Source organism: Mesoplodon mirus, assembly GCF_964341445.2.
Source record: "Mesoplodon mirus genome assembly, chromosome: 8".
Classification (NCBI taxonomy): Eukaryota; Metazoa; Chordata; class Mammalia; order Artiodactyla; family Ziphiidae; genus Mesoplodon; species Mesoplodon mirus.
Genome location: NC_138984.1, coordinates 31,109,015 through 31,133,015, shown reverse-complemented (window position 1 = coordinate 31,133,015; position 24,001 = coordinate 31,109,015). Strand labels below are relative to the sequence as shown.

The window sequence follows — 24,001 nt, the reverse complement described above, 5'->3', positions numbered from 1 at the left end:
TACCAGCACTCCCTTTTTATTATAATTTGCTTCCTAAATGAGAGAAGGAAGGGAACATACATCACCCAATATGGGTACAAGGCAGGACAGAAGAAACCGAGGACCACTGCTTGCCCAACTGACTTCCTTGCATTCCCCCAAAGCAAGGTGCTTTCTCATTTCTGTCCTTTGCATTGCCCTTCCCTCCACCTGGAATTTCCCCACCTCACTTGTCCAGCTATTGAGCACCTATGCATCCTTCAAGACTCAGCTAAAGTGTCACCTCCTCTGTAGAGCCTTCTGTGGTCTCCTTCCATGGCCCTGCTCTCACCCTGTTAAAGCTTAAGCAGTGTGAGTCCCCACAGCCCCTGTGCACACCTACAGCACTGGTCACCGTGGATTGTGGTCCTCTGTATCCCTTTCAGCCCCCCACCTCCCAGACTGTGTGCTTTTTGTGAACGAGTTCTGTTTGTTTGTTTGTTTTAAGATCCCCAGGTCTTAACATAAGGTCTGACACAATAGGGCACTCAGTTATGCCTCAGATGAACCAAAGAAGTTGATCAGCTGTAGAGCCCTGCCTAGCATCCTCCCCTTGCTTCCTAGCCCTGATTGTATCACGTGATGTTGGTTCTGTTGAAACGATGGTGACAGATCCAAGTTAAAAGGGAGCCACTGGCTGACCAGTGTGGGGTTGAATGGATAAGTCACTGGAGAAGCTGTAATTCCTGAGAGGAAGAAGTAGCTAAGTAGAGAGAGGAAAAGCTTGGACAAGTAACCAAGTTGGTATGTTCTATGACCAGCTCTTTATTTTTCTTTTTACTTCTTCACATGGCTTCCACCTTCTTCTCTTTCTCTATGTCCTGCCTACACCCACATAATGACATGTACTCCAGCCCCACTCCAAAAATTCACAAATGTCATTGAAATGAACAGTGGCACCTGCCAACTCTGCATCACCTCCAACCTTCAGGTCAAACAACTGGTCTCAAGTTATCAACACTTATTTGAGAAAATGAGATACTACATTAAAATTTAACCAAACTCTGTGCATATGATTATAAGAAAAAGGTGGTGGCTCTTTTAATTGCTCTAAAGATCAGGACCTTATCTTAAGTTCTCACTCAAAAGGCATTTATTAATCCCAAGTTAGATGTTTTGACCCTTGGAGCTAAACATATGCACATAAAGACTGGTTTTTATTTATTTTTATTACCAGGGATTTCACAGTTCTCCTAGCATGTCTGTATGATATTACTGAATCTTCCAAATTTGGATGTCAGCTGCTTTATTAAAAAAAAAAAATCAGAAAGCGAGTTTCCAGGATGATGTACATTGTGTGACTGTCTGATTATGTCCTGCAGTGGCCGTTCCATGAGTGGAAGCACTGACCGCATCCAGAAGTTGCGGAAGGAGTATTATCAGGCTCGGAGGGAAGCTTTCGCTTTATATGAGGACAGTGAAGGAAGAGCAAGACCTGACTATGACCTTCACTGGGTAAGTCCATGCCTGATTGCAATCATTGAATTCATCTTTACTGATGTAGTTAAGAGCAGAAGAACATGGCCAAGAATGTGCTGTACATATCAAACTATATTTAGGTTACTTCAGTTTCATAGATGTGAACATTACCTAAACCACAGCCATTTTCTCCCACAGAAGTTGTTTCTATAAATCAAACCACCCTAATGCACAGTAGTTCATTTTAATTGCTCTCATATTTACTCCCTGTTGGACTTGTATGCCAGCTTGTTGGGATGGAACAGATGTTAGCTATTTTAAAGAACACAAGGAATCTTGGCCATCATCTACTGAGCCTTAATCCTTGCCCTCCATCTCTTGAGTCTCAGACATCTGGTCAAGCATTAACAGACCATGCAACATAAGCCATCTCTCCTTTGGAAAATGATATTAGAAATAAATTTCAGAAGGGTCCGAAAGATATCAATTCAAAGATATCAACTGTTTGTATATTGCATCTGAACAATTTACATTTTGCTGATCTTACCAGTACACTAAGATCATTTTATTTTGAGATAAGGGCAGTTTTTTATTAGAGGGTTCTCTTTGCCAAATCCTTCAACATTTGGGAAGAGAAAAGAATATTGTGACCTCTAAAGAGATATTTTCTGGGTTTTTTCAAAATAGCATGATTCATTCTCTTGCCTTTTTCAAGAAGGCAAGGCTCTCACTCATCCTCTTTGATGATTACTGCCCTCTCCTACAGTTTTAATGCTGTTTTGAGAACCCCATAAGGAACTGTCTTATCCCTGGTGGCCACACCAGCTCTTTCGAAGGACAGATGTATTAAAGGAAAGTTTCCTTTCTTGATTTTCACACTCATATTTGTGTTCACGAGGTCAGAGTAGGGAGAGTAGAGTCCAGCCACTGAGCTGATTCCCTCTAGTCTTCACTTGGATACTGTGGTTTCTCATGCATGAAACCTAGTACTTTTACACAGGGGGTTCCAAACTCAGTTTCAGCATCCACCACTGTTGTGCAGAGCGACTGAAATTTCTTAGCCCCATAGATTCTTCCTTATATGGCAGAGTTTAAAAACACTAATCAGAAGTACACAGTAAGGATTAGCGATCTCCAACCAAATGGCTTCAGCCTCTTCCACAGATAAGCATCCTGTAACTACAGATCCAAACAAACAGCTATTTACTGGTTTTATTACAGATGTTAGGATTAAGCAGAATGGCATTTACAGTGATGGGGCAACTGGTCACTTAGACTCTCAGTAACAGAAGAGAAAGATGTTCACAGAATAACAATCTACAACAATTCATTTCAAGCTTAATCAGATTGACTTATTGACTTTGATGAAAGACTCTATACATGAGGCCCTGTTCCCTCAATCAAATGGACAATAAAATAAAGGGAAGTTGTTTCCACCATGTCCAGTGCATTGAAAAGTCTTCCTCCTCAAAACCAGTGTGAATTCCTATGAGCAAAATAAGATAAGTAATTTTAGATAAAGTAGTCCTTGTTGTTTGGACCTTACTTATATGACCTCCTTACATCAAGCTGAAAGGATGAAAATGCTTACACTCATGAGACTTAAAGTTTCCTCTTACCTTCATCAAACCTGAGCTAGATAACTACATGCTTGGGTCCTCCCTATCTTGATGATTCTGTTTCTGTGCTGAGCAAATGTGTAACCAGACAAACAATCTAGTGAGTAAAAGAGTCTATTTTCATTTGTGTTTCCCATGCCCGGGTATGTTGAGCTTTGCCAAAAGTGACTGATTTTACATTTCCCAGACAGCTGGGGACCCCAGCTTCCCAAAGGGATGCTTGGGAAATGCACTGTCATAAAAGATGACTGTTCATTGTGATTGGCTGTGATACTCCAAACCAGGGATTAGAATCTCAGCATCCTTTCCCATCCTCTCCACAAGCCAAGGAAAAACACTAGTATCTTTTGTCCAATGTAGACCTGAGAAATCACCCCGTTGTCTTGCTACTTTTGGAGAGATCTAGGAAAGCAAGTTTAGAAAGTTACCATTTCATTCCTGCCAGTCAGCCAGACACAACAAGGCAGCTTTTATGAGACTGTGGTTCCTAGATTGGCTGGTCTTCAGGATCACCGAGGGTGCCTGTTAAAAACTGATAGACAGTCCATGAAGGGGAGGGATGGGACCCAAGAAAAGGCTTCCAGGTGCTTCTCCAGGTAGTCATCAAGCTTTCTGACTCACAAGTCTAAAAGTAGGGCATTGATTCCAATTGCTTCAGTAAACACTGAAGTAGTTCTACTTATCTAACAGGATCAGTACATGGACCAGCATCATCAAAAAATACTTTCATGGACTCAGAATCCCCCAAGCTCCCAGTACCTCAGACTGAGAGGCCTGACAAATATCCCCTCGAGTCACACTATACTGGGGAACTTCTGATCTATCGAGAAGGAAATTAGGGGAATAAGTTACCTAAGAACTACTTTTTTAAAAGGCCAAAAAGAAAGAAAGTATGCTCACAAAAGTCTTCAAAGCCAAAATTATTAAAACAATCACGGAGGGCTTCCCTGGTGGCACAGTGGTTGAGAGTCCGCCTGCCGATGCAGGGGACACGGGTTCGTGCCCCGGTCTGGGAAGATCTCACATGCCGTGGAGCGGCTGGGCCCGTGAGCCATGGCCGCTGAGCCTGCGCGTCCAGAGCCCATGCCCCGCAACGGGAGAGGCCACAACAGTGAGAGGCCCGCGTAAGGCAAAAAAAAAAAAAAAAAAAAAATCACAGAAAGAGTATTAGGATCTATGAATCACTGAAAAGATTATTAGGTTCTGTTCATAGTTTTCTGGTGGTTTTATTGTTTTTTTATTTTATTTTTCACATCTCTGAAGTTAGGGTGCAGTTTATAGTCACTTTTAGCCAGGTGTCATGATACAGTTGTCATTTTCTGCACAAGAAATGTATAATGAAATTGCAGGCTATCTATTAGAAACTTGGAAGACAATCCTAGAGAAATTTTGGAGTATGCTTTTAGGAAAGGCTGCTCCTTATTAATATTTTTTGGAATGTATTTTTATCACTCTTTTTTTTCTTTGACCCCCGTCAGACTTTCTGCATCTTCCCAGGCCATCTTGTGGGTAGTTTTCTATCTATGTTGCACCTGCCCAGTGGCCCAGAGCCAAAGATTTCTCTTACTGCTCCCTTGGGTTCTCCGTTGCTCTCATACCTCTCTCTCTTTTCCTTCTCTTTTTTCTGTGTCTCCTATTCAATTTTGACCAATATTTGCTCAGTCTAAGCATACGCCCAGTACTGGTAACAATAATATATCATCTCTATGTTGGAGGAACTCACAGTCTAGCCAGGAATACAGACATCTAAACCAAAACCCAAAAAAAAGGACATTAATAAGTGTGAGAAATGCTGTAGTGTAAAGTAGTATTATCTTCTAAATGAGTGCAGAGAATGCAGTTAGTTCTGTTGGAAGCAGGGTGTGCATGAGGGGTGTTGGGAAAGCGATAGAGAACATTTGGGAGTTGCCTCAGTCACATATTTTGTTCTTTTTCTCTCAAATATGGTGGTTTTTCTTTTCCCAAAGGAGCTCCTGATTTATTCACTTCATTTGTGTTGAAATAAATGAATACACACAGATTGCAAGGTTTGTAAATATAGACATGAGACCTTAAAAATCTTTTCAGCAAGTCTGTTTGGTAGCTGTTTTCCCATCTAGGCTCTGAAAAGCTGTAAAGAACAAGTGGAGGGAATTTCAATGGCTCCAAGAGATGCCTGGTGAGTTTTTATAGGCCCAATTAAGTGAGCAAGATAGGCTAACTGTGAAGTGTTCATATTTGCCAAAAGAAAACATAATACCTGTTATCTGCTGGCATTTTATGTTCTGTAAAATTTGTTAAGACTGCCACAGTCCTCTGGCAGCAGGCTGTGGTTTGTCCTTGTTGGGCTTTGTTATCATTATTATTATTATTATTATTATTATTAGCAGATACAGATTATCTGCTTATTTAACAGCAGCATGAATATCCTGTAAGTAATAATTTCGGAAATGGGATGGCTCTAGAGCTTTCTACAAATATTAGTACCTTTATTACTGTTTCTCTTCAAGAGCTGCATGGCATATATTATACCTCCTTCCTCTTTTTAATTCTTTGGCTAAATTAGAAGAATGTCTATCTGTAAAAGGGGTTCGTAGACACATGGGTGGGAAGAAGGTAAGCTGGTTTCCACTGTCATAAAAGACATAACACTATGTCTTTATGGCAAAAGGGATTGGTTCAGGTAGGTCATGGTTGGAACAAAGAGATGGTTGGGTGAATAAATAAAAACATTCTGAAAGAGTTGTTTCTTCTATTATGAAGATGATTTAGAAACCAAATGGATGGAATATACTTGGCAGCTGTCTGGACAATAACAGACACAGCTGGTGAATTCTGTAGTCAGAAGAAAAGGAGATCAAGATGCTGAGCTCGTGCTAGCCATCTTAGGAAAGGATTTGAGATGGAATGTGTAATAGCCACACAAGTACAAAACCATCAGAAGGTTATTTTCTACACATGATGGATAAGAGAAATGAGCTCCTGCTGTACCGTGGTCCAATGCAAGAACTAAGACTTGTTCATATTTTCCTTCTCCTGCTCCTTGAAGGCATTTGTTAAAAACTAGGGACGGGGGCGGGGGGAACTTTCAAGATAGTGGAGGAGTAAGACGTGGAGATCACTTTCCTCCCCACAAATACATCAGAAATACATCTACATGTGGAACAACTCCTACAGAACCCTACTGAATGCTGCTGGCAGAAGACCTCAGACCTCCCAAAAGGCAAGAAAGTCCCCACGTACCTGGGTAGAGCAAAAGAACAAAGAAAAAACAGAGACAAAGAATAGGGACGGGACCTGCACCAGTGGGAAGGAGCTGTGAAGGAGGAAATGTTTCCACACACTAGGAAGCCCCTTCACTGGTGGAGATGGGGGGTGGGCGGGGGGAAAGCTTCGGAGCCGCGGAGGAGAGCAGAGCAACGGAGGGTAAAGCGGAGAGATTCCCGCACAGAGGATCGGTGCCGACCGGCACTCACCAGCCCGAGAGGCTTGTCTGCTCACCCGCCAGGGCGGGCGGGGCTGGGAGCTGAGGCTCAGGCTTCGGTTGGAGCGCAGGGAGAGGACTGGGGTTGGCTGAGTGAACACAGCCTGAAGGTTAGTGCGCCACAGCTAGCCGGGAGGGAGTCCGGGAAAAAGTCTGGATCTGCCTAAGAGGCAGGAGACCATTGTTTCCTGGTGCACGAGGAGAGGGGATTCATAGTACCACATAAATGAGCTCCAGAGACAGGCGCGAACCACGGCTGTCAGCGCGGACCCCAGAGACGGGCATGAGATGCTAAGGTCGCTGCTGCTGCCACCAAGAAGCCTGTGTGCGAGCACAGCTCACTCTCCACACCTCCCGTTCTGGGAGCCTGTGCAGCCCGTCACTGCCAGGGTCCCGTGATCCAGGGACAACTTCCCCGGGAGAACGCACGGCGCGCCTCGGGATGGGGCAACGTCACGCTGGCCTCTGCCGCCGCAGGCTCGCCCCGCATCCGTACCCCTCTCTCCCCCCGGGCCTGAGTAAGCCAGAGCCCCCGAATCAGCGGCTCCTTTAACCCCGTCCTTTCTGAGCGAAGAACACACGCCCTCAGGCGACCTACCTGCAGAGGCGGGGCCAAATCCAAAGCTGAACCCCAGGAGCTGTGCGAACAAAGAAGAGAAAGGGAAATCTCTCCCAGCAGCCTCAGGAGCAGCGGATTAAAGCTCCACAATCAACTTGATGTACCCTGCATCTGTGGAATACCTGAATAGACAACAACTCATCTCAAATTGACGAGGTGAACTTTGGGAGCAACGATACATATATTTTTCCAACTTTTTCTCTTTTTGCGAGTGTGTATGTGTATGCTTCTGTGTGTGATTTTGTCTATATAGGTTTGCTTTTACCATTTGTCCTAGGGATCTGTCTGTCCATTTTTTTAAAATAGTTTTTAATACTTCTTACCATTGATGGATTTCTTTATTGGTTTGGTTGCTCTCTTCTTAATTTTTTTTATTACTTTTAAATTTTTTTATTTAACTAATTTTTTAATTTTTTATTTTAATAACTTTTATTTTAGTTTAGTTTTTCTTTCTTTCTTTCTTTTTTTTTCTCTCCCTTTTCTTCTGACCTGTGTGGCTGACAGGGTCTTGGTGCTCCAGCCAGGAGTCAGAGCTGAGCCTCTGAGGTGGGAGAGCCGAGTTCAGGACATTGGTCCACCAGAGACCTCCCACCCCAAGTAATATCAGTCGTCAGGAGCTCTCCCAGAGATCTCTGTCTCAACGCTAAGACCCAACTCCACTCAATGAACAGCAGCTCCAGTGCTGGACACCCCATGGCCAACAACTAGCAAGACAGGAACACAACCCCACCCATTAGTAGAGAGACTGCCTAAAATCATAATAAGGTCACAGACACCCCAAAACACACCACTGGACACGGTCCTGCCCACCAGAAAGACAAGATCCAGCCTCATCCACCACAACACAGGCAACAGTCTCCTCCACCAGGAAGCGTACACAACCCACTGAACTAACCTTACCCACTGGGGGCAGACCCCAAAAACAACAGGAATTATGAACCTGCAGCCAGCAAAAAGGAGACCCCAAACACAGTAAGTTAAGCAAAACGAGAAACAGAGAAATACTCAGCAGATGAAGGAGCAAGGAAAAATCCCACCAGACCAAACAAATGAAGAGGAAATAGACAGTCTACCTGACAAAGAATTCAGAGTAATGATAGTAAAGATGATCCAAAATCTTGGAAATAGAATGGAAAAAAATGTAAGAAACGTTTCACAAGGACCTAGAATAACAAAAGAACAAACAAACAATGATGAACAACACAATAAATGAAATTAAAAATTCTCTAGAAGGAATCAATAGCAGAATAACTGAGGCAGGAGAACAGGTAAGTGACCTGGAAGATAAAATAATGGAAATAACTACCGCAGAGCAGAATAAAGAAAAAAGAATGAAAAGAATTGAGGACACTCTCAGAGACCTCTGGGACAAGGTTAAACACACCAACATTCAAATTATAGGGGTCCCAGAAGAAGATAAACAGAAAGTGACTGAGAAAATATTTGAAGAGATTATACCTGAAAACTTCCCTAATATGGGAAAGGAAAGAGTCAATCAAGTCCAGGAAGCACAGAGAGTCCCATACAGGATAAATCCAAGGAGAAACATGCCAAGACATATATTAATCAAACTATCAAAAATTAAATACAAAGAAAAAATTTAAAAGCAGCAAGGGAAAAGCAACAAATAACATACAAGGGAATCCCCATAAGGTTAACAGCTGATTTCTCAGGGAAACTTTGCAAGCCAGAAGCGTGTGGCAGGACATATTTAAAGTGATGAAAGGAAAAAACCTACGACCAAGATTACTCTACCCAGCAAGGATCTCATTCAGATTTGACAGAGAAATAAGATCTTTATGGACAAGCAAAAGCTAAGAGAATTCAGCACCACCAAACCAGCTTTACAACAAATGCTAAAGGAACTTCTCTAGGCAGGAAACAAAAGAGAAGGAAAGACCTACAATAACAAACCCAAAACAATTAAGAAAATGGTAATAGGAATATACATATTGATAATTAACCTTAAATGTAAATGGATTAAATGCTCCAACCAAAAGGCATAGACTGGCTGAATGGATACAAAAACAAGACCCATACATATGTTGTCTACAAGAGACCCACTTCAGACCTAGGGACACATACAGACTGAAAGTGAGGGGATGGAAAAAGATATTCCATGCAAATGGAAATCAGAAGAAAGCTGGAGTAGCAACTCTCCTATCAGAGAAAATACACTTTAAAATAAAGACTATTACAAGAGACAAAGAAGGGCACTACATAATGATCAAGGGATCAATCCAAGAAGAAGATACAACAATTGTAAATCTTTATGCACCCAACATAGGAGCACCTTGATACATAAGGCAAATGCTAACAGCCATAAAAGGGGAAATGGGCAGTAACACAATCATAGTAGGGGACTTGAACATCCCACTTTCACCAATGGGCACATCATCCAAAATGAAAGTAAATAAGGAAACACAGCTTTAAATGACACATTAAACAAGATGGACTTAATTCATATTTATAGGACATTTCATCCAAAACCAACAGAATACACTTTCTTCTCAAGTGCTCATGGAATATTCTGCAGGATAGATCATACCTTGGGTCACAAATCAAGCCTTAGTAAATTTTAAAAAATTGGAATTGTATCAAGTATCTTTTCTGACCACAATGCTATGAGACTAGATATCAATTACAGGAAAAAAACTGTAAAAAATACAAATACATGGAGACTAAACAATACTCTACTAAATAACCAAGAGATCACTGAAGAAATCAAAGAGGAAATCAAAAAATACCTAGAAACAAATGACAGTGAAAACATGACAACCCAAAACCTATGGGATGCAGCAAAAGCAGTTCTAAGAGGGAGGTTTAGAGCAATACAATCCTACCTTAAGAAACAAAAATTCATCTGAAATAAACAACCTAACCTTACCCCTAAAACAGTTAGAGAAAGAAGAACAAAAAACCCCAAAGTTAGCTGAAGGAAAGAAATCATAAAGTTCAGATCAGAAATGAATGAAAAAGAAATGAAGGAAACGATAGCAAATATCAATAATATTAAAAGCTGGTTCTTTGAGAAGATAAACAAAATTTATAAACCATAAGCCAGACTCATCAAGAAAAAAGGGAGAAGACTCAAATCAATATAATTAGGAATGAAAAAGGAGAAGTAACAATTGACACTTCAGAAATACAAAGGATCATGAGAGATTACTACAAGCAACTCTATGCCAATAAAATGGACAACCTGGAAGAAAAGGACAAATTCTTAGAAAAGCACAACCTCCAAGACTGAACCAGGAAAAAATAGAAAATATAAACAGACCAATCACAAGCACTGAAATTAAAACTGTGATTAAAAATCTTCCAACAAACAAATGCTCAGGACAAGATGGCTTCACAGGCAAATTCTATCAAACATTTAGAGAAGAGCTAACACCAATCCTTCTCAAACTCTTCCAAAATGTAGCAGAGGGAGGAACACTCCCAAACTCATTCTACAAGGCCACCATCACTCTGATACCAATACCAGACAAAGATGTCACAAAAGAAAACTACAGGCCAATACCACTGATGAACATAGATGCAAAAATCCTCAACAGAATACTAGCAAACAGAATCCAAAAGCACATTAAAAGGATCAAACACCATGATCATATGGAGTTTATCCCAGGAATGCAAGGATTCTTCAATATACACAAATCAATCAATGTGATAAACCATATTAACAAATTGAAGGAGAAAAACCATATGATCATCTCAATAGATGCAGATAAAGACTTTCAACAAAATTTAAAACCCATTTATGATAAAAATCCTCCAGAAAGTAGGCATAGAGGGAACTTACCTCAACATAATAAAGGCCATATATGACAAACTCACAGCCAACATCGTTCTCAATGGTGAAAAACTGAAACCATTTCCACTAACATCAGGAACAGAACAAGGTTGCCCACTCTCACCACTGTTATTCAACATAGTTTTGGAAGTTTTAGCTACAGCAATCAGAGAAGAAAAAGAAAAGGAATCCAAATCAGAAAAGAAGCAGTAAAGCTGTCACTGTTTGCAAATGACATGATACTATACATAGAGAATCCCAACGATGCTACCAGAAAACTACTAGAGCTAATCATGAATTTGGTAAAGTAGCAGGATACAAAATTAATTAACAGAAACCTCTCACATTCCTACACACTAATGATGAAATATCTGAAAGAGAAATAAAGGAAACACTCCCATTTACCATTGCAACCAAAATAATAAAATATCTAGTTATAAACCTACCTAGGGAGAAAAAAGACCTGTATGCAGAAAACTGTAAGACACTGATGAAAGAAATTAAAGATGATACAAATAGATGGAGAGGTATACCATGTTCTTGGATTGGAAGAGTCAACATTGTGAAAATGACTCTACTACCCAAAGCAGTCTACAGATTCAGTGCAATCCCTATCAAACTACCAACGGCATTTTTCACAGTACTAGAACAAAAAATTTCACAATTTGTATGGAAACACAAAAGGCCCCAAATAGCTAAAGCAATCTTGAGAAAGAAAAATGGAGCTGGAGGAGTCAGGCTCCCTGACTTCAGACTATACTACAAAGCTACAGTAATCAAGACAGTATGGTACTGGCACAGAAACAGAAATATATATCTATGAAACAGTATAAAAAGCCCAGAGATAAACCCACACACATATGGTCACCTTATCTTTGAGAAAGGAGGCAAGAATATACAATGGAGAAAAGACAGGCTCTTTAACAAGCGGTGCTGGGAAAACTGGACAGCTACATGTAAAAGAATGAAATTAGAACACTCCCTAACACCATACACAAAAATAAACTCAAAATGGATTAAACACCTAAATGTAAGGCCAGACACTATAAAACTCTTAGAGGAAAACATAGGCAGAACACTCTATGTCATACATCACAGCAAGATCCTTTTTGACCCACCTCCTAGAGAAATGGAAATAAAAACAAAAATAAACAAATGGGCCCTAATGAAACTTTAAGCTTTTGCACAGCAAAAGGAAACCATAAACAAGACGAAAAGACAACCCTCAGAATGGGAGAAAATATTTGCAAATAAAGCAACTAACAAAGGATTAATCTCCAAAATATGCAAGCAGCTCATGCAGCTCAATATCAAAAAAACAAACAATCCAATCCAAAAATGGGCAGAAGACCTAAATAGACATTTCTCCAAAGAAGATATACAGATTGCCAACAAACACATGAAAGGATGCTCAACATCACTAATCATTAGAGTAATGCAAATCAAAACTACAATGAGGTATCACCTCACACCAGTCAGAATGGCCATCATCAAAAAATCTAGAAACAATAAATGCTGGAGAGGGTGTGGAGAAAAGGTTGCCCTCTTGCACTGTTGGTGGGAATGTAAATTGATACAGCCAGTATGGGAATAGTAAGGAGGTTCCTTAAAAAATTAAAACTAGAACTACCATATGACCCAGCAATCCCACTACTGGGCATATACCCTGAGAAAACCATAATTCAAAAACAGTCATGTACCAGAATATTCATTGCAGCTCTATTTACAATAGCCAGGACATGTAAGCAACCTAAGTGTCCATGGACAGATGAATGGATAACAAAGATGTGGCACATATATACAGTGGAATATTAGCCATAAAAAGAAACAAAACTGAATTATTTGTAGTGAGGTGGATGGACCTAGAGTATGTCATAGAGAGTGAAGTAAGTCAGAAAGAGAAAAATAAATACCATATGCTAATGCATATATATGGAATCTAAAAAAAAATGGTTTTTAGGAACCTAGGGGCAGGACAGGAATAAAGACTCAGATGTAGGGAATGCACTTGAGGACATGGGGAGGGGCAAGGGTAAGCTGGGATGAAGTGAGAGAGTGGCATGGACATATATACACTACCAAATATAAAATAGATAGCTAGTGGGAAGCAGCCACACAGCACAGGGAGATCAGCTCGGTGCTTTGTGTCCACCTAGAGGGGTGGGTTAGGGAGGGTGGGAGAGAGACACAAGAGAGAGGGGATATGGGCATATATGTATACGTATAGCTGATTCACTTTTTTATGCATCAGAAACTAGCACACCATTGTAAAGCAATTACACTCCAATAAAGATGTTAAAAAACAAAAAAACTAGGGACATTGTAAAACAATTCTGGATAAGTCAGTGGCTCTTAAGTTGCCACAGAAACCTAATTCAAACTGGCCTAAGCAAAAAGGAAACTTTTTTTGTCTTATGTAACTTTAAAGTCCCTAGGCATATCTGACTTCAGGCAAAGCTGGATCCTGCCCTTCCAGACAGGCCATTAGGGGTCTGTCTTTCTGCATCTCTCACCTTTGTTATTCTCTCTGTAGGGACCATTGTCAAGGGGCTCCCACATATGGTGGCAAGACAGCCATCAGCAGCTCCAACCCAACAACTCTATAGAAAGAGTGTCTCACCCCCAGTATGTCCAGGAGGTCGTAGAGCTGATGTTCAATGCAATCCTCAGTGGCTTATTGACTCAGCCTGGGTCACATATCCACTCCTGAGCTCCCATGGCCAGAAAGATACAGTACCTTTACTGGTCAGAACTGCATCGCAAGATCACTCCTGGAACCAGAAAGTAGAATCAGACCTACATAAATTCCATGAGTTAGTATAGGTGAAGAAGTGGTCCCTAAAAGAAAATCAATGTTTTATTAACAGGGGAAGGGAAAAATGGATGCCGGACAGAATTAGGAGTTGTCTACTCCAACTTCTAATTCTCATAATGATATAAACTTCCTTCATTTTCTTAGATTTTCAAGGAGAGAGATAGAGAGAAAGAACTTTCCCTTCTTGTACTTTAATGTTAGAAAGAACAGATCTATTGTCATTCTTAAACTTGCTGCCGTTGTCGGCTAGGTAAAAGGAGAGAGAAGATTTCTTTTTGTCTACTGGTCCAGTATCTTTGAGCTATCCCAAGAACCCAGCTGGCTTCACTGAGTTATTCATGAGAAATAACCATACCACTGGCTATTTGTTCAGGTTGGCAAGTGACATTTCGATTCACCCAAGACCTAGGAATTTGCCTTAGAGGGAGGCAGTAGAATTCTTTGAAAGGACAAAAAGTAAATCTCTTTCTTTGGGTAAGAACTGCTCCATCTGTATCCTCATGGATTGTTGTTTTGTGACAAGAACATATGCTTTTCTTAAAAGCTTCAAAAGATGGAATGAGGTAAAGAATTAGAACCAGCAAACATATGTATCCGTAACTGTTGTAGTTTGGCTCCTACCAGCAACAACCAACCCCTTCTCAGTTGCTGAGACCCTCTTGAGCTCCATAATCACATCCCTCCCAGTGTGTCCCTCCATCACCAGAGGAGTGTTTCCCCCTGATTTCCTAAAACAACTGAACTGAGGAATGGACGAAGTACCAAGGCAGAGAACTGTCTACAAATTAGGTGGATTTTGGAAGGGCCTAAGGTTTGATTGAACGTGTTATTGGTGAAACATCAAATGCCACTTGAAGGGTTGGGACTTGCTCACCTAGATTTCAGGAAGTAGTGAAAATTATAGGAAAGAAGAAGACAAAATAAATTCAAGATTTTTTTCTTTTGGTTGGTAGCTTTAGTCCTTTTATATCTCAGTGTGGCTTTCACTGGAACATGATGACATATTAGCCATACAGAAGAAGATCATGTGAGTGAATTTCTAGCTTTTAAATGCAGTGTAAATCATTTTGAAAGCAGGCAACATGTTTACAGGCAATCCCCAACATAAAAACAAACTGTGTTTCAAAAACCCATTAAGAAATTGGTCGTTTGGACCTGGGAATGGTTTTCCCCATAGGAAAAAAAGTTACTGATTGTAGGGTCCCAGACCAGCCTACAAAAAGCCCACTAAAATCCAGTAACCTTTAGCTAGTCACAGAACACTAACCCAGAAGTGGGAGCAGTGGAGCCATCTGAGTCAGGGGCTGGAGAAGGAAATTCCCCTCTTCCCACTTTCCTGGACACACTATGGAGATGTTCCCTAGCCCCTTCCTATCTATCAGTCTTTAAGAATGTCTCCCCAGTTTTCCTGACCTGTTATCACCCCTGCCTCCCTATCATGACATTGCACTAAGCCCACGCTTTCTCCCAAAGTGCTCAGGATCCAAAGTTACCTCTCTATACTGTCGTCCATCAAAGTACCTGTTTTCTTAGTGAAGTTCATCTCGGCTGCACTCTGTGGGGGGGGGGGGGGGGCAAATAATCTGACCCATGGAAGTTCTTCCCACTCCCAGAAAGACTTCTCTTTTTAAAGTAGACATTTGATTAACCCTAATTAAGTACAAATTTAGGCACTTTAGGGGCAGTCTAGGAGAAGGTAATAGGAGAGGGGTCAATGGAATCCATAACTGGAAACGTTCCCTTGGTGAAACAGAGGGGCAAGGGTCCCACACTGGGAGGACATTTTCCCCCATGTCTTGTTGCTGCTACTCCACAGCCCAAAGGTCCTCCAGCACCTCTCTTTTATGTACAGACCCCCAGTTGCCCCACATCTCCCAGCCTGACAGGTTTCCTTGGGAAATGACCTGATCCTAGGGGTGGCACTGATTTCACCATCAACCTAGCCCTCATTTCCCTCAAAGGAAGACTTTTGTTTCTAAGTCTGCCCCCTGTGGCCCACGGCCAGTTGCCATGACTAACACAGACCATGAGTCCTCAGTCAGCGCTGTCTGAAATCTACCCTGAAGATGCTACTCTAAACTAGTGTCTTCCCATCCAGTCTTCTTAAACCCACAGATAGAGGTCCTGAATTGTAGACCCAATCATATAGCAGGTATGGGAAGCATTTTAGAGCATGGAAGCTAGAATGCCTAAGTTCACATCCAGGCTACACTACTTGCTAACTGGGTAAATTTGGGCCATTTATTTAACCTCTCAGTCTCCTTTAAAAGTGGGATAATAGTACTGTGTATTGTGACAATTAATGATTATTACATGTAAAGCACTTAGAATCCTATCTGGCATGCAGTAAGGTGTTCAAGAAAGATGAGGAGTTTTTAAGTGGTGCACATACTGAGGTGTTTAGAAATCATATGTTCCATTAGCCAGACAACTATTCTTAGTCATTGTTGGAACTTAAACTCTTTGATTATTCCAGAGTTCTGGGACATCGCACAGCATACAAAGCGTTTGGGAGGCCTTCCGGCCATGCTCACTCTGGTTACCACTGAGGTACCCACAGTCCCTTCAGGTGGTAACTGTCAGGGTTTGTTGTAAGGGCACTTTTGGCAAAGTCCATGGGTCAAGAGGTCAATATCTATTTCCCTCTCTCCCACACACACACACTTTTCCTTTAAGAGTGTACTCCTTTCATCCCTGACCCCAGGGGCACACCTAATCTCTTTAGTGAGCTTGTGCTAAAATCAAAGACCAAAGACCAGAAGAAAGTTAGAAGCTTCTGTTTTCAACTCTGCAAAAATCCTGAAGCAAAGAAATACCTGGAGACAGAGAAAAAAAATGTATGGTTACCAAAGGAGAAAGGTGAGGGGGGATAAATTTGGAATTTGAGATTAACAGGTACATACTACTATATATAAAATAGATAAACAACAAGGACCTACTATATAGCACAGGGAACTACAGTCAGTATCTTGTAGTAACCTATAACGGAAAAGAATCTGAAAAAGAATACATATATATATGTATAACTGAATCACTTTGCTGAAACATTATAAATCAACTATACTTAAATTAAAAAATTAAAATTAAAAAAAAGAAAGAGAAATACCCGTGTCTAAAGACTTAAAATAGGAAAGAGAGGGGAATACAACAGAATATATGCAAATTATTTACTCAATAAATTTTACTACTATCAGGTCGGTCACCACAATGGCGTCATTTACTCAGTGCTGATTCTATCAGCGAATACCTTATATAAATTATTCCAGACAACTCCATGTGGTAGGTGTCTTTAATTCTGTTTCGCAGGTGAGGAAACTAGTGTTCTAAGAGTTGGCACCATAGTCACATGATCAGTAGCAAAGCTGATATTCCAATCTGTGCTAACTCCCTGTGGAACAGAAGAAAGGAAGGCTGCTGTGGCAGCTGCTGAGATGCTTTTTCTACATGAAATGTTTGAAAGAAAGAGAATCTCTCCTGAACTACTCTTTAATTATCACTTCTAATTTGTTTTTAACCCAATAGAATTGAACTAAAACCAAATTTTGGTATTGTTTCATCGCTTCTTTGTAAAAGTCAAAATCATTCTTTTTATGCTGTAATCAAATAAGTTAGCCTATCTCTGGCTCCACCCCAAACCTAAATACCAAAAAGCAGAAAAAGAAAGTTCAGAACCACATTATTTTTCCATAATATGTCAAAAAACCCTATGCTCTACTTACATTAGAGTGAAAAAAGAACTCTTTCTGCTTCTAATGAGCAATTAATTCCAGCTCAGGATGTTGAGTATAGAATAGGTTAAGTTCCCCCAAACCACAACCGTTTGTGTTGGATCATGGTTAAAACCCAGAATTCCAACTTCTACAATAATCACATTCTTTTCTTCTACTGCAATGGGAGAAATGACCATTTTATGTAACATAGGAAAAACCATAGCAGAAACGCCTATGAATTCCAGATTTCCTAAACTGTTCTCAAAGCTGTTTAAAATCAGTTGGATACATTTTATTTTAGCAGAACTCAAAAATTCTGAAATAAACTTTGGGAACTGAATTTTTTAAATAAAGATTTTTGGAGGAGAAGATATGAAAATTCACTTAATTAGCATTTATAACACATGTATCACTTAACATTGATGACAGTGAAACTCCATGTGAGACGTATTTGTGTTCAGATCCTGAAGCCCAGAACTGCCCCTTGCACAGCTTCCTAACTGTAATTAACCAATCAGGTCGCTGTGGTGGCCATCTTGTTCTTTCAGCTTAAGGAAATTTTTGACTCAGAGTCATTCTGAAATTTAACATCATTTGGTTCTTATTAAGTAGTAACTAGTCCGGTGTTATGATGGGGAAAAAGAAAGTCAGAGAAAGCTCTCCTCTGAAGTAGACAGGAAGAACACTTAAATCAAAGAAAATCCTAAAATGATAATAATCACAACAGCAGTACTGGAACTGCCATTCTCCACAGGAAGAATGACCGCTTTTGAATACATTGTAATGATAGACTAGAGTCTGTGACTTTACGATCCTCCTATGACTCTCATTAATTTCTCTGTCTCATTCCGAGCCTTGAAATCACAGTGCTAATTCTCAGAGTGTTTATGAGAAAGTGCAGAAGTTGACACCACTGACTTCAGCTAGGCTGACAGGAAAACTTTCCATTTGTTCAAGTAAATGATCTAAGAAGAGAGGGTGCAGTGTTATTATTATAAACTATTGAGAAATAGTTTCTTTTCTGTTTTCAATATAAGACTTCTCTAAAGCAACAGAGTTCTTGGGGTTTATCTCCATGAAGCCTTCTTCAGATGATTTAGCTCATTTCATGTCACCTCTCACTCAGCTTATTCCCTAGACAGCAAAGCCAAAGCAGCACATGAAGAACAGATTTTCCACAATCATTCATTCCTTTGTTGATTTATTTATTCAGTGAATATTTATGAGTTTATATGCGAGTATACGTCAAGCCCAACCCTTGCATCAACACCAACAAAGAAGGAACACCTGAGTGGTGGTGGGGGGGGCGTGAGTGCACGTGTGTGTAGATATTAATGTTTTGAAGTTCCTCCTTTAGAGAAACAGTAGGAAATGTGTGAGAAAGAGGTTCCCTGTCATGAACTGATGTCTTTCACCTAATGAACCTTCTAGCTCAAAAATTCTGAAATAAACTTTGGGAACCGAATTTATTAAATGAAGATGTTTGGAGGAGAAGATATGAAAATTCACTTAATTGGCATTTATAACACATGTATCACTTAACCTTGATGACAATGAAAACTCCACGTGAGCCATATTTGTGTTCAGATCCTGAAGCCCAGAACTGCCCCCTGTGGAGATACTTCCATTTTTCAGCTTTGTTTTCTCATCATCGCTAATTGTCAGAGTCCCAAATTGTTTCTGAATAGCAACTCTATTTTAACTGTAATTTATATATATATCAGCTACTTTTCCTTTCCTCATCTATTTAGCATGGACCAGGGTTCCTGTTTTCCATACAATTCCCTTTACAGTAATTTCCCAGGTTTAAATTGTCAAGCAGCACTTCAGCAACAATGTACTCTATGAGTATATGGTTATAAAGGAATCAGAAACTCACGTTCCAGAGGAAGAAATCATGGTCCCACCATTAATGGGAATGATGGTGGGAAGAAATCTTTTAACATAGTACTTATATTGGTAATCGGAAAAAAATGCTACGAGAGGGGCTTCCCTGGTGCGCAGTGGTTGAGAGTCCGCCTGCTGATGCAGGGGACGTGGGTTCGTGCCCCAGTCCGGGAAGATCCCACATGCCGCGGAGCGGCTGGGCCCGTGAGCCACGGCGGCTGAGCCTGCGCGTCCGGAGCCTGTGCTCCACAAAGGGAGAGGCCACAACAGTGAGAGGCCCGCGTACCACAAAAAAAAAAAAAAAAAAAATGCTATGAGATTTAGGAGTTTGTGGTTTACCTGTGGTTCTAGGACTATTTTTAAATTTCCCAATTTCAGAAATTGGGTAACTTTCTCCGTTCTGCATATGGTTGCATAGTTGTAAGCTTTAAAAAGTCTTAAATACATGATGATGAAAGAATTAAAAAGACAACAAGCAAATAAGAAAGAACTGACATTTTGTTTCCAGCATTCCATATTTCCACTTAATTGATTTATAAGTTCAATTTATCAGAAATTTTGAATACCTTTGCAATTAGAAGCTCTTAAGACTTTCCTTTTCTTGGAGATTTTATCTACAAAATCAGAAGGAAACCTGTTAATGGCCCTCATCAATTACCCACTTTCACTTAATGCTGTGTCACTTTGGCCCCAGGACTGAAGAACAGAATTTCAAAGTGTATGGTTGTTTAGCCATATATTCATTTATTAATTAGTTCCTTAGACCTTTATTTGGTGGTAACTTTGTGCCAGAAGTTTACTTGACTCTGAAGAATTAAGAGTTTGTGTCTGATGGGAAAGGCAGTCAGGAAACATGATTTCAAACATAATGGGATGTTTAGGAATAATTGTACAGGAAAAAAGTTCTAGGTGAATGCATAGTAAAGAGAGACTAACTAAGAATAAACAGGGCAGATGCTTTTATCCCATAAAACTTCACAGTGTATGTTCAGCCTTTTTTTTTTTTTTTTTTTTTTTTTGTCTGCATTTAGGGCACTCTGCCTCCAAGTAAGCTACTCCAATTGTCCTTTGCAATTTCTAAGCAAATATAAGGTAGCTTTTATCATGTTTCATGATGATGCTTTTCTTTGGACCCAACCTCTCATTTTGAAGATTTGGGTGATTGTGCACCACGTCTGTCCCAGTTACTGAGACCCTAGAGGGTAGTTTTTCTAACTGTGTGTCACAACTTATTAGATGATCATAAAATCAATTAGTCGGTTACAATTGACATTTTTAAAGATTTTGAGTAGAATAGAGTAGATTAGAGGGCATAGCAGTTCGTAAATATGAGTATTGGTTGGTAGAAATTTTGTTTCACAGCCAATGTATGCATACATACAAGTATGTGCTGGGTCATGGTGTAAAGTATATTTTTTCCTATGGGCCATAATTTTTAAAGGTTGAAAAACTCTAGACTTTAAATTCCATATCTGGCTGGTTTACCATTTCATTTATAAGAACTCATAGTATTTGTTTCAGACTAGGGGCTCAAGAAATTTTTTGAATAAATATTGTTGAATACATCTTATGTGAAACACATAATGAAAGGCACAGTTTGCTTTTCTTGATTATACCCATATATCAATATGATATGTAGATAAAGATAGATACGTACACAATTTGCACATATATTAATTAATTTTAGTTTAGCAGCCAATGGTTTGTGTAGCTCTTAAATGGACATATTAAAGAGGTTACAATTACCATAGCCAGATCAGGTGGATATAGTTGGCATACTGTAGTCTTTTTTGTTTTCCTAAAAGTACTCTTTTTCTCCGTTTACATCAAAAAATATTTTATTATATAATAAATGTAATACATGCTCACTGTAAAAAAAATTTAGATATTTGGTAAAGTGTTAAAACAGAAATTTAAATCACATATTATCTGACCACACAATAAATGAACATTATGTTTTGGAGTACTTTCTTTTGTATGAGCACATACATACACACACACACACATACACACACATCTCACATGTAGTAATTACATTGGAATCCTACTGGATATGCTGTTACTTAAACTACTTTTCACTTTCTATTATATTGTGAGCATTTCTCTTGCCATTAAATAATCTTCAAAAATATGAATTTAATGTTTAATGCACAGTGTTTTCTAGAAAGGATATTCAATAATTGACTAATCACTTTATCATTGTTGGATGTTTAAATTATTTTCATCATTTCTTATATAAGTAATGATGTACTAATTAGCTTTATAAATAAATCTTTGCATCCTTATGTTATTATTTCTTTACCATAAATCAATATATTTGTTATTTAATATAAGGCTATGAAAAAAAATTTTAATTGATTCAAATAACCCAACTTGCCCCTAGAAAAGTTTTTAAGTTTATATTCATCCCAAAAATATATTTATTAATACATCCAACAAATATTAATGCTCTGTTTTATACAGGTTTCTTAGGAGCCCTATTAAAGCTGAGTATTTTCATTTTTCTGATTTTTTTATCAATTTGATAGCAAACATCAACTACTTGGTTTTCATTAAATTACAACTGAGATCGAGAATTTCATGTGTTTACTGGCCATATAAATTTCTTCTTTTCTATGCATTTTTCATTTTTTCTATCACAGTGTTTTCCTTTTTTGCTCCTGAGTTGTAAATGTTCTTGGTATAGAAGGAATATTAAGCCTTTACTATCAAATATCATTAAGAATTTTTTCCAACTTTATCAATTGTCTCTTTAATGATACTTTAGAGAGAAAAAAGCTTTCATTTTTATGTAAACAAGTCAGAGACTTTTATTAGTTTTTTCAAATGGCATTTTACACATCAAATCAAGATGGTCATATGATTTTTCTTCTTTTTCTATTAATGTGATGATTAATATTAATAGAGTTCCTAATATTGAATAGCCTTGCAGTTCTGAAAAAATAAATCTACACTCATATGCTGTCTGTTTTATTCTTTTAAGATAGAGCTGGGCCCAAAGTGCTAGCCTTTTACTTGTGATTTTGTATCTATATTTGGAAGTGAAGTTGATATCTAAGCTTTTGTGGTTTTTTTCCTAACTTTAATAATTTTACATAGAAGGGATATATTACCTTTATAAAATAATTTGATTGTCTTTTATCTGTTTCTTTGTAACAATTTCTATAGTCTAGGAATTATCTCTTTGTCAAGATTTAAAATAACTCACCCATAAAACCATCTAGCCTGATGCTTTTTTGTGGGTAATTCTTTCACTCTTTTTTCAACTATTCCCATAGATGGAGATCTTTAGAAAAGGAGATCTTTCCTCCTTTACTGAAATTTGGAAAGTTGCTATCTTTTTTTCTATAAAATTATTTATTTCATTGAGATTTTCAAACTTTTAGTACATTTCATGTTTTTACTGCTTAATTGTTTAATAACATTTTCTGCTCTAATACATTTATTTTTTACTTCATTAACTTATTATTTCTCTTTCCTTAAGAAAGGAAAAAGCAAACTTTTAAAATTATTGAACTTACTTATTTCAGTTACTTTTTAGTCATGGTCAATAACAGTATAATTTAAGGCAGTGAGTTTGCTTTTGAATTTACTTTGGTGAACTTCCAGAAGTGTCCAAATCTTATCTTCTTCTTAATTCTTTTCTAAGTATCCTGAAATTTAAAATGTATTTCTTCTTTGACCAAGACTGATTTATATGATCATTATTTTAAATTTTAAGAATTTATGTTTTTCCATCTAAATTTTTATTAATATTTGGTTTTAATGCTTTGTAGTCAAGGACAGTGACTTCTGAAATTTCTGGCATTTACTGAAAGTTGGGATAATGTATGTAACTTTTTGTCATTTAAAGATTTAATTAAACTAAAACTAATTATTTTTCTATAAATGTTTATTATTTAATAAATATTTATTGAGTGCCTGTTATATTCCAAGCACTGTTAAGGTGCTGGGGGTATAGCAGAAAGCAAAATGGACAAAAGTCTCTGACTTGGGGTACTGGCATTCTAATATATAACATATATGAATCACTATATTTCCTGGAAAGTAAGTCAGCATAGTTGTTATACACACAATAAATTTAATGACAGCTTTTCAAGAAAAGAACAAAAAAGAGAATACCACCACATTCAATGTAAGTTTCTATATTGAGACATCTCCATTTCTCAAATGTTTAAGAGTAAGAAATGTGTGCCCTATACTTGGTAAAATATGGTAAAATAATCTTATGAACTGTATTTTTTCTGACATTGTATATATTTATTTAGCATCTTCTTGATTTGTCAAAGATAGATAGCCATTAAGTGTAAGTCCCCACTTACTATTCTGTTACTGAAGCTTTCAGCTTCATTTTTTTTTAGGTCTGTCTCTTGTAAAAGGTTGAATTGTGGTATTTGATTCATTCTGAGGCTTTCTCTCCTATTATCATAACTGGCATTCTTATTCTTTCTGTCATTTTGTTTTAGGCTTCGGGCTTTGTACACCTTTTTCTGTTTCCCTTTTTTAGCTGTATTTTCTTTGATTATTTTATTCAGTAGTTTCAATCATGCTGACTTTATAAAAACATTTTTAGCCTATTTTCTCTATCAACATCAAAAATGAAATCATCTCTGTTGAGTTCCTTCCATGTCAAAGGAACAAAATAAAATGACTGTAAG

At 38.6% G+C, this 24,001-nt stretch overlaps 1 protein-coding gene across 2 annotated transcripts in view; it reads left to right on the top strand.

Moving 5' to 3' along the window:
• The window catches only part of PARD3B (par-3 family cell polarity regulator beta), a 1,069,130-nt gene that overhangs the window by 928,312 nt on the left and 116,817 nt on the right, over window positions 1-24,001 (top strand). For both annotated transcript variants that reach the window (XM_082629936.1, XM_082629937.1), the window contains exon 21: window positions 1,341-1,473. In XM_082629936.1, the coding sequence (XP_082486062.1) occupies window positions 1,341-1,473 (133 nt within the window). The remainder of the gene's footprint in view (window positions 1-1,340; window positions 1,474-24,001) is intronic.